The sequence below is a fragment of the Meles meles genome, chromosome 2 (assembly GCF_922984935.1).
Source record: "Meles meles chromosome 2, mMelMel3.1 paternal haplotype, whole genome shotgun sequence".
Taxonomy (NCBI): domain Eukaryota; kingdom Metazoa; phylum Chordata; class Mammalia; order Carnivora; family Mustelidae; genus Meles; species Meles meles.
Window position 1 is genome coordinate 34331515 of NC_060067.1, and position 17556 is coordinate 34349070.

At 42.7% G+C, this 17556-nt stretch overlaps 1 protein-coding gene across 7 annotated transcripts in view; it reads right to left on the minus strand.

Moving 5' to 3' along the window:
* LIMCH1 (LIM and calponin homology domains 1) overlaps window positions 1–17556 on the minus strand; it is a 339903-nt gene that overhangs the window by 160961 nt on the left and 161386 nt on the right. For all 7 annotated transcript variants that reach the window (XM_045996128.1, XM_045996150.1, XM_045996134.1 and 4 more), the window contains exon 3: window positions 16394–16463. In XM_045996128.1, coding sequence (XP_045852084.1) covers window positions 16394–16463 — 70 coding nt within the window. The remainder of the gene's footprint in view (window positions 1–16393; window positions 16464–17556) is intronic.

A 17556-nucleotide genomic window follows, 5' to 3' on the forward strand; every position in this document is an offset into this window, starting at 1 on the left:
GCTTGGTGTTCAACCCGGCCTCATAAAATTGACGAAGGAAAATTTCCTTCCCCTAGATAACCAGTGCCATGGAGCCGTTAGCATTCAGACAGGTCCGACAGGGATTTTATTAGGGAATTGCCCAGAAATAACCTCCATTCCTTCCCCAGCCTGCAATAATACGGACCTTGAAGGACGAGGTTCCAGGAGGGCTAGATGGGGAGAAGCAGCCCTTGAGTCCAGACTCGCTGCGTCTTTAAACCCCTCCCCATTTCCTAGATTCTCTCTCTCCTCATTTTAAGAAATGGAGATTTGTAGAAAGCAAAGGGGTCGGTGGAAACAGGAACAGAATGTGAGAGGGGGCTCAGGTGAAACCACACCTCAGACGTCCGCAGTCGTGTTCTCCCCACGACACCACGTGCTGTGGGGGCCCAGAGGACTAGTGTTGGGATAAATCTTTAAGATGTAGCACGGTCGCTTTTCATTCGCAAAATTCTTGAAAATCCTCTTTCTTTGAACCAAACTATATGTCTATGTGTCTTCCATGGCACACCCCAAAAGGAAAAAAAAAAACACCAAAAAACTGGCTTTTCTTAGAGGACAGAAAAGACTTCATTAAAAGCAACAGGTAGTACGAATTATCAGGAGACAAGGTGAACTCCAGAGAAAAGGGAACTGTGATCCTATTTTGGCCGCACCTTAAGTGTATAAAAGGAACTTTTTGGTTTTTTTTTTTAAACCAAGTGTTAACCTCTAAACAGCTTCTTTCCTTCCCTCATGGACATCCGTAAACATGTATACGTGATGGGTCTTACCCACCCCCCATGTCCTCCTGCTCTGCGTTAAACTCCAGCGTGCCCACGCCGGGAGACGGGTGCGGCATCTCTTCGTGGTGCTCAGGACACAGCAGCTGCAACCTTCCCTCACATTCCCTCTCCCCAGCCCGTCCCCAGCACGGCAAACCCAGCTCTGCCCAGGAGCAGGCTGCCACGGCCTGAAATGCTGATGCAGTGAAAGGGAACTTACTGGAAGAGAGCATGATTGCCACACCTATTGGGGAGGGAGGCGGAGAATTCTGCTCCCTCCGAGGAAGGGGAACAGAATCCCCAAGAGATGCAGAGGCCCGAATGCAATTCTGCCAGAGAACTTTGTGACAGCTGCTAGTGCACGGTAGGCACCTGATGCCATCGGTCAAAGTGGTTGTGGGAAAGGCGCCCAAGCAAGAGGACTTGAGGGACGAGAGTTCAAGTTCTGACTCTGAAACAAAGTAGCTACATGACTGCCCCCCCCACCCCAACTGAAGTCACTGCCTTTCTGATTCCCTTTCTGAAATCCTAAAGCCTTCGCAATCATCGTGAGCATAATAAATAATAAGCACAGATACGAGTCTATTGGAAACATACTATGTACTATCCAAACCATATTAGGCATTTTTTTTTCATATTAGGCATTTTATGTACATTGTCTCATTCAATCCTATGGTATGGAGAGGAGACTTATCAAACGCACTGTATAAATGAGGACACTGGTAAACTCATGCCATGAATTCCCCACGAAAATAAAGACTCATCATATCCATTCAGTGCTCTGAATTTAAATGTAGGCATTGCATCTTTGTGCCTGAGGTCGAGATGACATCTGAGGTTGGAATTTCTGCACTGTTGGGTGATTAATGTGTTTACAGTTCTCCGCCGGTGGGATTCCGAGATACTAGTATTTATGGTTATGACCGTTCATGCTACTGCAAAACCCATTTCCCACCTGTTGCTTTTTATTAAACCTCCCTAAAGGATATGAAATATTTCTTCGTGCAAGATTCTAAAAACGGAGATCCTGAAATACGTGAACAGAAACCCTGCATGTGGATTTACCATTTGGAATTTTCAAATGCTATAAAATACAGTGTCTACAACCGATTCATCATTCATAAAAGCTTATTAGATTGATGCGCCAACTGCCGCCCCGTATCCTGCCTATTATTAGTACCAATACATCAAATGTTTGGCTGACATTCAATATTTATTAATAACCTCTGTGTTTCTTTGCCTAGCTTATCGTTTCCGTGCATTATACTCTATTTTATCTTTGACTTCATTCTAGTTTTTAAGGGAACTTTTCATTTCAGTACAGTTTTTGGATTTACAGGAGACTGCAAAGACAGTACGGAGCGTCCCCGCATAGCCTGCAGTCCGCATCTGACACGGCCGTGCGACACATTTATGACGGCTAATGAACAAACACTGGGATGCGACTCTTCACTAAACACCAGGTTTTTGTTTGGATTTCATTAGTTTTTCGCTAATGGGCTTTTTCTGTTCCAGGATCCCATCCAGGACACCGCATTATTTTTACTTATCCTATCTCCTTAACTTCCTCTGGACTTTTCTTGTTTTTTGATGGCCTTGACAGGAGTCATCCCTGGTTAGATATTTTGTACTTCATTCTGGGTTTGTCTGATATTTTTCTCACAGTCAGACAAAGGTGATCCTCCTTTCAGGGAGGAGGATCGCAGAAGGGAAGTACCATTCCCCTAAAACCCTATCAGTCATCCTTTTATTTTTTTAAATAAGTGCAGAACATATTTAAAACCAATAAAAACTTGAAACCGAACAAAGTTAAATAGCAACAATTAATAAATCGACAATGAATTTATCAACAAGTGATAAATATCAACCAACTGACTCAGAAATATAATATTTTATATTGGGGAGAGAACGACACAGAGGGAAGCTAATTTTCGTACCCACTGAGACGAGGGGAGACCCAAGATTCTAGCAGGAAACCAGCTAATTCCAAGAGAGGTGTCTAGCAAGTTCTTTTGAAATGCTTGCCAAGACAAACTTCCTACAAAAACAATCTCAGATTATGGCACATTGTAAGAGAAGTACTGGTTGAGCCTAGCACGGTTTGACCCTTTCATACAATGCTTGCAGAGATGAGGTGAAATTTCTCCTGTTGTCAAGCAACAGAACCCCTACAACCCCAGCTTCAGAGTACAAGCTAAAACTTGGTTCCAAAAAACAGAAGTAAAACTTAGGCTGAAATATGTATTTCCTGCTATTATATATATTTTTTCCTCACAGTTCCTACTTGAAGGTCTGTTCCTGAGGGGAAAAGAGTGAGGAACTGATGTCATGCCACAAACTACTAAATGCCGTCCAATGAAAGATAAGGGAGAACAAGTGGTTGCTTTCTTCAAAGAATGGTTTTTTTGATTTTCCCCAACCCCCCCTCCCCCGCCAGGGACAGGAAGGGGAAAAAAAACTCAAAAAAAAGTTTTATAACACTGCTATATATAACCCTCCACCTCGGCACAGACACAAAATAATTATGGAAACAAGCTTGGAAAAATAATTTCTGGTGTACGAAGAGGATTTTAGCTAGCTGGTCTAGGCATACATAACACATATGAGTAATTGAAGTGCTTGGCTGGCTTACTCACTGTTAGGGGCTGATGAGTGTAGCTCCCTTGCCCCATTTATTTATTTATTTATTTATTTTTAAAAAGATTTTATTTATTTGACAGACAGAGATCACAAGTAGGCAGAGAGGCAGGCAGAGATAGGGAGGAAAAAGCAGGCTCCCCGCTGAGCAGAGAGCCCCATGTGGGGCTCGATCCCAGGACCCTGATCATGACCTGAGCCGAAGGCAGCGGCTTTAACCCACTGAGCCACCCAGGTACCTCCCCACCCCATTTATATATTGAAGTCAGAACCCCCGTAACTCAGAAATGTGACAACATGTGGCAATAGGGTACTTAAAAAGGTAATTACCATGAGAGTGGGCCCTAACCCAATATAATCCGTGTCCTTCTAAGAAGAGATTAGGGCACAGACATGTGCACACACACAGCAGAGACCAATATAAAGATAGCTGTGGGCAAGCTAAGGCGAGAGGCCTCAGAAGAAACCAACCCGTTCTCTACTCAGCAGGGAGCCTGCATCCCCCTCTCTCTCTGCCTGCCTCTCTACTTGTGATCTCTCTCTCTCTCTCTCTCTCTGTCAAATAAATAAATAAAACCTTTAAAAAAAAAAAAAAGAAGAAACCAACCCTACCTTCATCTTGATCTTAGACTTCCAGCCTTCAGAACTGTGAGAAAGTTCATTTCTGTTACTTTGGCCCCCCAGGCGGGGATCTTCTGTCATGGCCACCCTAGAAAACTAACCTGCCTACCTAGGACTAAGAGGGAAATCTCAGGGAATATGAGAAGCTAGCAGCTACAAGATTAGTGGGATATTGTATTTCAATTAATTGTTAGTTATTTGGAGATCTTCCTAAGCCACGATCTGTCATGATTTTCCTATCTAAGTGCAATTGCTAATGCTCCTCCTGTGGTCTCCAGCTAATTTCAACACCTCTCCTTCCTCCGTACTATTTCTGCCAACATAGCTCACACACTCCAAAGATAAGACTATAATTTGGGAGGGAAAAGCTTCAAAGCTTGTGGTTTTAGGAAAAGAAATAACTTGTCTCACATAAACTTAAGCATAAGGATTTAACTTCAAAATAATCCATTCATTAACCTCATCCAATTTTTTTATAACTTTTTCCTTGAGTTCCAAACCAACATTTCCAGTAGTCTGCCAGACATCTGCACATGAATGAATACCTCTTAGATAGAGCCAACGCAAAATGTCCAAAAGAGAATTCATCTTTTCTCTTGGAACCCACTTTTCATCCCCTGCTCCCAGGATTCCTATTAATGGTGTAGTTATCCTCTAGGTTGTTTGAGTCCAAAATGTAGATGTCATTTTCCTCAGATTATTTATCCGATTTTATCAGTTCTACAATGTACATTTTTTTTTTAACCTCTGAGGTAAATACGGATCTTTCTGTTGCTGGTGTCTTACTGCCATGCCATAAATTGGCAGCCTTTTTTTCAATTAGTCATATTTCACAAAACGGTGTGTCCTGTAATTGATGACAAATTATATTCAGGGAAAAACATAGAAACATAAATCCTGTCTCCTCACCTCCACTCCCACTGCTTCTACCAAGATTTAGGAGCTTGTCATCTCTTACTTGGACTACTTGTGTCCTAACTGACTTTTGCTGCTGGTCTCTTTCCACAGTCTGCTTTTCACACAGCCACCAGAGTTGTCTGGGACATGGGATTCCTTTGTTTTCAACGGCTCTCGCTCATAGAAAACATGTCCAAACACCTCCAGGTGGCATGTCTGGTCTCAGCTTACTGTCCCTTGTCCACTTTCCACAGCACTGATTTCTCTCAGGGGCCGAGACCCCCAGCTGCGTCCACATGCAAATACTAGCCCGCCCAGACAAGACCCGGGCTCTTGTGGCTTTAGTCCATTCTCCTTCCATCCTCGGAAGCTGATGTGCTTCTCCCAACCCTTCACTCTTCACTATTAGTGGGTGCCCAGTTCAGACAGATCCCACAACCTCCCAAGTTCTTAATCTCAAATAGGTACTTTTTCTTGTCCCTTCCCTGCATATTCTATTTCATTAGCATTTCCAGTTCTACCTTTAGTAGACCGTATGTGTATATTTGTCTCTCAGAAGGTGACCTCCTGAAAGGCAGGAATTATGTCTTGAGTCACAAGTAGATTTTCAGTTGGGAAGCAAGAGAGAACATGTCATCTCTCTTTAGTGTCTCTGGGCAGAGGGAAGCTGGAAGACAGAGCTGAAGTGTCGTGCAAGAGAGGTGGTCCAAGGAAAACTGGGTTATCTTTAAAGTCCTATAAGAGACGCATTTCCAGGAAAATAAGCGATCTTTGGCCTGATTTCTCAAATAGACTAACATAACCATTTCACTACTGTGGCAGGCAGCTTCTGAATAGCTCCCAGGAACCCTTCCTCCTGGTCACCCTACAGGTCCTTGTGCGATCTGCCCTGGAGGGTGGGCTGACTAGGGACTTGCTTTTATTTTATCTTATTTTTGTGACTTGCTTTTAATTAAGACAATATGGCAGAGGTGATGAAACGTTATTTCTAAGATAAGGTTAAAAAGGACTGTGACTTCCATCTTCTTTGTTCTCTCTCTCTCTTTCTGGTTCTTCTTGCTTGCTCACTCTGGTGAAATGAGCTGCCACATTATAAGATGTTTCATGTGAACAGGCTCACATGGCAAGGGACAGAAGATGGCTTTGGCCAACATCCTGCAAGGAACTGAATCCTGCCAATACCCGCGTGAGTGAGCTTAGAAGCAGATCCTTCCCTTGTCAAGTCCTGACATGACACCAGCCAGCTCCTTGATCGTCGCCTTCTGAGAGACGCTGAACCAGGGACCCAGCTAACCCATGCCCAGAGTCTTGACCCACAGGAAGTATGAGACAATAAATGTTGTTTTTAAGTCACTAAGTCTTGGGGTAATCTGTTACACAGTAATGGATAATTATACAGTCACTAAACAAAAAATCAGAAGGTAGATAATCACAGGATGAATGGGAAGAAGAAAGAAAGAACAACCCTCCATTCAGTCTTCCCAAGTGCTCCAAACAGATGTACCAGAGAGCCAACTTATTGGTCTGATCCAATCACATCAGTAGGCATCAGAATTCTTTCATTCTGTCCAACTCACTGGAGAATGGCTCTCATCAATGGTCACACTTTCCCCTGGTATTCACTATGTGGCCAAGTCTTTTGGTTTAGTTCACCGATTACCTGTAGTCCTGGTTCCTAAGAGCAATATATTCAGTGGGAAATAAACCTAGAATGTCACCTTAGCTCAGGGAAAGCCTTAAATGCCTGAGGTATTTGGATTGTACTCCATATGCAGTGGGCAGCCAGAGAAAGTTGTTCGAGAAGATAATGGACATGAGACCACCGGTACTCTTTGAAGCTGCCTGTGAAAGCTGTTAGAACTAGCAGCACACAAGCCATACTGACTTGGGGGGCATCAAATGAACTAAGCACTGCTTAGGTTCACATTCTACCATTTGACTGAAGGCAGGATCGAGCACCAAAGACTTTGCATGTTTTGTTGTTGTTTTTCCCTGCAGTCTTTGCTCAGTTGTGTCCAAACCTACTAAAATGCTAACCACCATCCCTACCTCTGCCCAGCCTTGGCACCACACTCAAAAGGAGTGAATTGAGCATTCCTTCTGTGTGTGGTATGAGAACAAGACCGAGGTTTCTCTCACCATGCCAGGGATGAGGATAAAGGAAAGTGTGTCATTAAATTCAATTTTGGCTGAGATTCTTCAGGAGGTCTATTCATTTCTCTCTGTGAAAATACCTCCTGCATACAGAACATCACTCAGCTGCCAGTTTTCACTTGTCCCTCAAAGACGAGCAAGACCACCTCCGGAGACCCCTCATCACGACCATGCAACTACCTCAAAGACCAGGGGAAGGCAGGAAAACACACTGAGAGGGAGGATTCCAAGTCTCTCCTCCTCCCCTGGCCGTGAAGGAGAATTCTGTGTTGCCTACCTCCTGAGTCTTTGTTACCCAGAATCAGAACCATGTGTGAAGGGGAAATTGAAAGGAGCAGAGTGTAGCCGATTGCTTTGCACTAGAAAAGGCTGAGGGTGAGTAGAGACAGAGAAAAGGATCAGAAGCAAGACAGACGAGACCTAGTCCAGTGTGAGTCTGCACGATTTTAGGAAGTTGGAGGTGGGGAGAGATTTGAAGTGATCTGGCAAGAGTAAGATTTATGCGTGTGTATGTGTATATGTTGAGACAGAAACTCTAACAGAAAGAGAGGAGGGCATTTTAGAAAGTTCTGCTGCATGTTATAAACGGAACCACTCATAACGTTCTTTTGAAAGACTTCAGTAAAGATTCCTAATCTATTATTTTATCATTTGTTGAACGGGCGCCCCATGGACTATGGGGCTTGAGGTGTGGCCACATGGAGACTGATTTTAAATTTTACCCATTAAAAAGAAGCCACCACCTCAATTTGGCAAACTTAATAAACCTTAAGTGAGACGGATGAGAGGTTGTCTTCTCAAAACACATGAGACCTCCTTAGAGGTTGCCACCTCCGGAAATAGATATTCAGGAGTGTTGATGTCCAATGACATAGCAAAAGGCCTAAAGGACATAGTGTGACATGGTAGAAAGGGCACAGTCTCTGGAGTTGGGCAAACCAGGGTCCAAATCTCAATTCTGCCTCTTGTTTCCTGGAAAGCTGGTAACTTACGCCTTTGTACTTTGCACCTTTGTTTCCTGAGATATGTAAGAATAGAGCAATAACTACATCACAGGACAATTGTCAAGATTAAGGATAATCCAGCACTGTACCTGGTCCATGCTAGGCATTTACTCTATGGTGGTTATTATTATGCTCATTTACACCTCTGGCGCCCCTCTTTGCCCACTCTACCTCCCTCCCGGCCTCAAACCGTAACTTTAACTGGAAGAGAAACAGAGGCTGAGAAGAGAACTTGGAACCGGCTTCTTCTGAGGACACCTATAAGCCAGCCTCTTGAAGGGAAGGGAAATGCTCGAGAAATTCTAAAGGCAGTTGTAGAATAAAAACCTAAAACATCGGACACTGCTGGAGATGGGGTAAGTCACACAGGAGCTAACCTCCAGGTAGGATCTGCAGAAAACCAGAGCTTGGCAGGCAGATGCCCAAAACACCTGTGCCTCACATCTATGGTGTTGTCATCTTCCTAAAATGATGATGTTTGTGTAAGGGCTTTTCACAACGGCTACTCGGTTTTCAACAGCTTCGTGTGTTTACTTTTTGTCCAGAACAATATTTTTAAGCTTCTCATAATATGGAAATCTCTACAGCCTTTTCATCTCTTCCCCTGCTCTGACCTCCCTCAGATGATGAAACACCAACCCGTCTGCTATCAGTTTCATAAAATAAAGCAGATACCCTTTGAAAGCTCCCTAAAGGCCACAGAGTTTATGGAAACTTACATTTTTTTATCCATTTCAGGAAGCTCAGCTCTAAGTATATTTGCAATCTTATCTTTGGATTAAGGAAAAATACATCCTTTTTCAAAAAAATAAGTTTTTGAAAATGGCTATCAGACACATGAAAAAATGTTCATCATCACTAGCCATCAGGGAGATTCAAATTAAAACCACATTGAGATACCACCTGACACCAGTTAGAATGGCCAAAATTAGCAAGACAGGAAACAACGTGTGTTGGAGAGGATGTGGAGAAAGGGGAACCCTCTTACACTGTTGGTGGGAATGCAAGTTAGTGCAGCCACTTTGGAGAACCGTGTGGAGATTCCTCAAGAAATTAAGAATAGAGCTTCCCTATGACCCTGCAATTGCACTGCTGGGTATTTACCCCAAAGATACAGATGTAGTGAAAAGAAGGGCCATTTGTACCCCAATGTTTATTGCAGCAATGGCTACGGTCGCCAAGCTGTGGAAAGAACCAAGATGCCCTTCAACGGATGAATGGATAAGGAAGATGTGGCCCATATACACGATGGAGTATTATGCCTCCATCAGAAAGGATGAATACCCAACTTTTGTAGCAACGTGGACGGGACTGGAAGAGATTATGCTGAGCGAAATAAGTCAAGCATCATATGGTCTCACTTATTTGTGGAGCATAACAAATAACACAGAGGACATGGGGAGATGGAGAGGAGAGGGAGTTGAGGGAAACTGGAAGGGGAGATGACCCATGAGAGACTACAGACTCTGAAAAACAACCAGAGGGTTTTGAAGGGGCGGGGGGGGGGGGTGGGAGGTTGAGGAACCAGGTGGTGGGTAATAGGGAGGGCACGTACTGCATGGAGCACTGGGTGTGATGCCAAAACAATGAACACTGTTATGTTGTAAATAAACAAATAAACAAATTTTTTAAAAAAAGAGGAAAAAAAAATTTTTCAGAAAAATACAGATGTAAATGAAAAATAACGACAAGGCCCACGTGAAGCCCCACAGTCATTGCCTCAATAAGTATTTAATGCCTGCTAGGCCTCCAGCACCCTGCTAGATGCTGACAATGACATAAAAATCATCAAAGGCATAACTTTTGTTCTCTGCAATATTAATCATGGTAATGTAAAAATTATATAGGTTTAAAAATCAGAGTTGAGGGGCGCCTGTGTGGCTCAGTGGGCTAAAGCCTCTGCCTTTAGCTCAGGTCATGATCCTGGGGTCCTGGGATTGAGTCCCACATCGGGCTCTCTGCTCAGAGGGGAGCCTGCTTCCCCTTCTCTTCCTCTGCCTGCCTCTCTGTCTACTTGTAATCTCTGTCTGTCAAATAAATAAATAAAATCTTTAAAAAAAAATAAGTTTTTGAGTGGGTTAGGCTAACTAAATGGTAGGATAATTCTACTAGTTCCATTTCTGCTAAAGCTTACTGAACTTCAGCTAGAGTCAGATCTCTAGCATTCATGAGGCAAAGAGTTGTTCCAAGAAGTGAAGCCTTTCACAGAGCTTGGGAAGATATTTAGAAGGTAGTGGCCAAAAGATGGCAGGGGCAGGAGAGAGATGAACTAAGAAAGCAAGTCTTTGCTTCCCTTCTTTCCCACAAGAGGGGAAATAATCTGTCATTTACATGTATCCCATTTTCAACTGGAAGCATTTATGAGTAATAACACAACCAAAGAGGAGGGGGGCCTGGGCCCTGGACCCATCTAGACATTTACTCTTTGTGTGATTTTGGGCAAAGAGTTCCCCTTTATAGACCCACATGTCCTCATCTGTAACCCAAATATCTCTAAGATGCCCCTCCAGCCGTAAAATTCTCTTTTTCACAAATCACTTTCATCCTCATGGACTCACAGGCAAGATCAGGCAAATATTTTGTGATAGCTCTACAAAGGTTCAGCGCCCGAGGACAGAATACCCAAATATCATCTCTTTCCCATTACACTTCATACATGCGTGTACACACACACACACACACACACAATGGCCGTTACAATTAAAATCACAAGAGAAAACTTCATCCCTCAGTTCCTATTGTTAGCAAGGACTTCATACATTTGTGTCTCTTCCACAAAGTCTGTTTCTGGGATGAAAGAGAATTTCGCACAATCTCTAATGACCGTTAAATTCCATTTGGGGATGTGGCTTGATTGTGCAATCCTGACACACTGGCAGATTAAAGGGCAGCATTTTTCAACATCTTTGGTATGCCAAGACCTAAATTTGAGGACTTTGTCTCTGGCAACAGCTCACTGTATCACCAACACCTCAAAAAGAACGCGAGCATCTGCAGACGGTCACCATGCGGCTGCATATGTCAGCAATCGTTACAGAAGAAACCCAGACCCGGATCCAGGGTCTTTGCATCCTTGCCAGGAAATCATTTTCAACTACTTTGTTTTAACACCTTCACCCCTGAATTCTTTGTAACCACAGCTCAACTAAGGGGCGGAACTATACCTATTCATGCCTTTGTAAGTCTACACGTGTTTATAATTTGGGGTTGCTCTGTGAAAACACACTTTTCTACTTATCTTCAAGTCAAGCAGCTGGGCATCTTAATGGATTCTTCTCAACACCAGGCCATTAAGACACACAGGCGTGGGTTCCAGGCATGAAAACCCCCCTGGCCATGCTTCTCAGGTCTCCGTGGCCCCTGCTACTGAGGACTTCTTGATTGCTAGATGGTCAAGGACCTGTCAACCCCCTGACAAGAGTTCAAACCAGACTAGAGGTCTGTGGGTAGCACCTGAGGGGCTCTGTCTGCTCTTTCCTGACTGTCACAAATAAAAGAGGAAGAAAATGTCATGTGAAGAATGTGCTCACATAAAAGACTGCATCTTGGGGCGCCTGGGTGGCTCAGTGGGTTAAGCCGCTGTCTTCGGCTTGGGTCGTGATCTCAGGGTCCTGGGATCAAGCCCCGCATGAGGCTCTCTGTTCAGCAGGGAGCCTGCTTCCCTCTCTCTCTTTCTCCCTCTCTGCCTACTTGTGATCCCTCTCTGTCAAATAAATAAACAAACAAATAAATAAATAAAGACTGCATCTCTGCTGAACCAAGATGGTCAAATCTATTGCTTACTCAAGGTTCCCTACCCTAGCCCCTCAAGAAAAGAGAAGTAATGTCTTTTAATCTCCAACTCTTTATATTGCAAATTTTTAAGCCTACAGAAAAGTTGCAAGAACATGACCATTAAAACTGTAGATCCTTTCTCTAGAGCCAACATTTTGCCACATTTCCCTCCCTCTCTTCCTTTCTTTCAGTCTCTCTCTCTCCAGTGTTTGTGTATATAAAATTATACATTACAGACACAACTTCTATTTGTTGAGCAGTCTTTGACAATATAGTTTTCAGATGCAGGAAATTCAAGACCAAGAAAATACTATTATTTAATATTCGATTTACATCAAATTCCTCCAGTTGTCCCCAAAATGTCTTTCACAGTTGCTCCTTCTCAATCAAGGATCACATGTCTTTTGGCATATCTCCTTAGTCACCTTTCATCTGTAACCATTTTTCTAGCCTTTTGGGGAGGGGAGGTGTCTCCATGGTATGTCCTCTCATACTGGATCTGTCTGATTATTCCCTCAGAGTTGGATTCAGGCCAAATATTTTGGCGGACATTCTATCAGGGTGATGCTGTGACTGCTTAGTGCATTACCAGGACACCTTTCATTGTTTGTACCCACCATACATATTGGTAACTTTGATCATGACCAATTAACTGTTTAAAGCTACAATGTCCTTTTTTTTTTTTTTAAGATTCTATTTATTTATTTGACAGAGATCACAAGTAGGCAGAGAAGCAGGCAGAGAGAGAGAGGAAGCAGGTTCCCTGCTGAGCAGAGAGCCCGATGCGGGGCTTGATCCCAGGACCCCGAGATCATGACCCGAGCCGAAGGCAGTGGCTTAACCCACTGAGCCAACCAGGCGCCCCTAAAGCTACAATGTCTTAACATGAATATTAAACAATTTACATGCCTTCTATTTCAAATTGTTAACAACAGTTTTTCAAAATCTTACTCCCCAAAGCATATTTCGAAAGTTATCTTTTATCTCTCTCATATATTCCATTTTTCCTAAACTAAGAAATGCTGTTATTCTATGATAAAAGGTCATATGCACCATAAACATTAAAGGCTTCCCAAAGGAAGTGTTTTTTCACTGGGCCTTGATAAATAAATGGGATTGTGTTGGGAATCCAGGGGGACAGTTTATATTAACAAGAAATATCATGAGCAAAGGCATTGTACATGAGACTGAATAATGTTCGAGGAACTGTGGGTTGACTGTAATAATCCAGGCAAGAGAGGACCTACTCTAGGCCTTGTCCAGGGGCCAAGGAGATGCAGACAAGCAGACAGATGGGGAAAGCTGCCAGATTCCCTGAGAACTGAACTAGGGCAACTATAGGTCTGTGATGCCTTTATTGGCACTGGGAAATCATTAGGTGGGAGTGGTCATTTAAGTCTAATTTGAATATGTTACGTTGTGGTGCTGGTAAGACATTGAGATGGAGCTGTCCAGCAAACAGAATAAGAGGTCCAGAGTTCAGGAGAAAAAAAATGTGGTGAGCAATGATGATTTGGGTCGGTGCTATGAAAAGTGGGAATCACGGAGACAGACAAGAACATGCATGTAGAAAGAAATCATACAACAGATCTGTTGTTTTCTTCAGAAAGAACCTAGAAGAACATTAACAGAATGGGGGGGGGGTGGAGGAGAGAAGGGTGGCTGTTTTGTTTCTCACCAGGAACCCAACTACTCTACTAGTTTTTGGAAATGCTGTTTTGAAGGTTATTGTAGAAGAGGAAACACATCTGAAAAGATTTGTAGTATCAGGAATCATTAATGAATGGGAAGCAATTAATTACACTTAGATAAGTATTTTCAGGGGGACTAAGGATAACTTTGTTGTGTGTGTTTCCAACATCATCATGCAATGAACTCAGTTCTGACACTCTGTACCTGGAGATCATGTCAGATCCCACAGATTAAGGGCTCAGTCCCATGAGACTTGCTCCCCTCCCCACTTCACCAATCCCAAAGCCAAGTTGTCACCTGTGTTTCTGACCAATGGGCTACAAATCTGAGGTTCCCATGATCCCCTCCTTGGGCTTGGTTAATTTGCTGGAGTGGCTCACAGAACTCAGAAAAACATAGACTGATATTTACCCGTTTACTATAAAGGATATTATAAAGGATACAGATGAATAGCCACATGAAGAAGTACGTGATAGGACAAGGCATATGGGAAAGGGCAGAGAACTTCCACACTTTCTGGCCCTACCACTCTCCCCACATCTCCCTGGGTTCACCAACCTGGAAGCTCTCCAGATCCCGCCCTTTTGGGTTTTTAAGGAGGCTCCATTGGCCACTGGTGGCTGAACTCAATTTCCAGCCCTCTCCCTTCACTGAGGTTTGGGGTTGGTTGGGTTCCCCTGGCAACCATCCTCCACCCCCACCCCCACCTTGAGGCTTTCCAGAAGTTACCTCATTGACATAAAGTCAGGTGTGGTTGAAAGGGGCTTGTTGTGAATAACAAGACATTCCTTCAAACTTTACAGGACTAGCGCTATTTCAAGAACCAATGATAAAAGACAAAATATTACTACAAAGATGTCCCCGTGGCTCTTACTGCTTAGGAAATTTCAAGGGTTTAAGGAGCTCTGTGCTAGACATGGACAAAGACCAAATATATTTCTTCTTACAAACGACCACAATAACAAACTGGTAAAAAAAAAAAAAAAAAAAAAAAAAAAAAAGATATAAGTGATAAAGAATGAAGATAAGTGAGGAAGTGTTATTTGGAAAAGGGCAAGAAAGAGGAAAAATGATGGAAAGGACAAAGTGGAAAGGAAACTCAAATGGAAAGGAGAAGAGGAGAAATAAGTCAAGGACAGCAGTGGGAGGAAAGCAACCAGGGCCCCTTGTTTTCTCGAATCAAATTCCTGCCTGCTCTAAAATGGAGGCAAATGTGAAGAGTAACATTTGATCCATGATAAGAAATGCTATAAAGATCAACGTACATGTCCTAAACCTGTAATTTTGCTAGAATTATTTATGATTCATGTTTGAATTAAAGTTTCTCCTTTTCTGGACTCTGGGCTATTGCTTCGGTTTATATGGATTTTACTGAGACCTCCCTTGACTTCATGCTGTGTGTTTTATTCCTATAACATAAAGCCCCAGAGTTCCAAGGTCAGGAGATGCCACAGGCTTGAGGCCAAACAGATATTTGTCAGCATTATTAAGACTGTGACCTTAACATTTGGAAGAAATGGACTTCATAAAAATTCTAAAATAATATATACACACATTGCTATATGTAATACATAATACAGATATAGAGATTATTTATTTTATAAAACATTTAAATCCATTCCTTCCAGATTTATCTACTGTTTATCCATCTGTTAACTTACCTGCCTACATGATTCCAACAAACAACATTAGAAAGATTTTTTCAAGAGTACTTACCAGCTTACCTACTGACCAGTATGGGAAATAAAATGCATTCACAGAAATATCAATTCTTGTGATTAAAAAAAAAATCCACTTTGTTCAACTTGCTGAAACCACAAACCTTATTACCAAAACCCTTACGGTTCACAAACACAATCTCTTTTTGCGGGGGGAAGGAGGTACCTCTAATTTTAATTAGTCAGCCTGATATGGCTAAGAAACTTTCTGACAACCCTCAGTAAGGTCTGTGTAGGAGCCTGCCTAAATTCTTGACATTTTTCTAATTGTCTCCTGCCAAATCACATGCAGAGAAGATGGTCACACTGGAAACAGTCAGTGAGTCCTTACTGGGCCACATACATCCTTAGCATTTTGTGCACATGTGTATGTGTGCACATTCCTTCCGGAACTAAGCTATGTTTGTCTTCTTGATCTTCCACTTTTCCCCTTTTCACCCAAAAGGCAACATCAACTAAATAATTAACATGAGTTGCCAGGAATTATATATCAATGCATTAAAAACTTCAGCTTCTGACCACATGTGACCCCACGAGTTTTGTCTGTTTAAACGGATAGGTTCAGGAGGGCAAGGGCTTTTCTGAGACAAGTCTCCAGATGACATAAGGATCACCTTAGCACCCATTATGTCTTTAGAAGAGATATGGTCTCCAAATGTGGTTTTTAAATACAAGTAGATGTTAAGGCCAAAACCAGCAATTTATGATGGAAGTCCTGCTTGTAAATCATGAAATTCTCCTTCTCTACCTCCCCTTCCCTTCCTTCCAGGGGAATGCAGTAAAAAACGAAATGAGAAAACCATAATTACAATCACATTCCTCCCCTTGGGGGTCAACCTAATTATTAGCCTCTTACCCCAAAACAAATTCACCTCTTTAAGAATGACGGTCCTTATCACTCATGGGAAGGATACAAACAAAGATTAAGATGCCATTTAAGCATAACTGCAATCTTTCATTTTTAAGTGACCTCTCAGTTTAATGGATTCAATGTATCCTCATTCAAGTGTAACATATATTGCAGGAGAGAACTGTAATAAATGGCACTGTCATGACCCTCAGGTTAGAGCTAAGGAATATTGGAAAATAAATCTCAATTCTGGATACTCACCAATCCCGCAATGGGGGTAGGCAATCTATTGATCTTTTTAACAAGTCCTGGCTTTATAGCATTCAGCAACCTGTCATGAAAAAGGCAGAATGTCAAGTGAGGCATAAAGCAAGACAGATCACACAAATCACCTTTATCCAGGGCTACGGCTAAATTGCTGAATAGGAAAAGCAGTGAATTTAAAGCATGTAGTAAATCGCAGTAATCGATGAGCCTTCATGCATACAAGTGGAGAGCTTTGCCAACATCAAGTTTGTCCATAGCAGGTGAAGTTTTAGAACTGAGGAATGCTGAGAGAGAAGGGATGCAGACGGCAAGGTGCACCAAGGGAAAGGACACGGATATGAAGTGGATGGAGGTCAGGAGGGAACTGGCTAGGACTGGAGCCAGCTATTATTACCACAGACAAGGCCTGTTCCCAATTCTCCTGGCCAAGGCAGGGGTCTTTCCAGGAATGCATTAAGTTCAGAGACCAACATCTGTCTTTGCAAAATAATTTGCCAAGACTAATTCCACCTCCAGACCCCTTTTGCTCATTGAGAGTGGCTTGTTAAATGTGGGCGATCTTCACTCAAGAAAGGGAAGAGAATGGTTAGTGAGAGGTTAACCAATCATGGCTTAAAGACTCTAAATAGGGCTTACCACAATTCCCAGGGTACAGAAGATATGTGAGCAAAACATCTTGGGGGTCAAGGTTGAAATCACGTAGAAATGGTAATATAAGCAAAGGAATGCAAAAAAAAAAAAAAAAAAAAAAACCACCTCTAACTCCCCATCTTCAGGAAATAGTTCAGAGCGAAAAGAAACAAGGAAGGCAATCTGTAAAAGGAAAATAGGGCTTGCATCGGGGTGGTGTGGTGGAATGTTGCATTTGCGAACTAGGTTATTCAGAAAGGAATAATGGAAGGCAGGGAGCTGCAGAAGGGAAGCGTTTATTCCCACATTCAGGAACTAGAGAGGGGAGGCCATTGGGTAACTTATCTCAGGATTGCAGTGCAAAGAGAAAACTAAGGCAGGCATTTATCACAACTCGGGGTCCAGCAAACTAAGAACCATGGGCCAAATATGGCCCAGCGCCTGTTTTTGTAAATAAAGTTTTACTGGAGGCCAGCCATAGCCATTCATCTACGTACTATCTACTGCTGCTTCTGTGACAGCAGAGC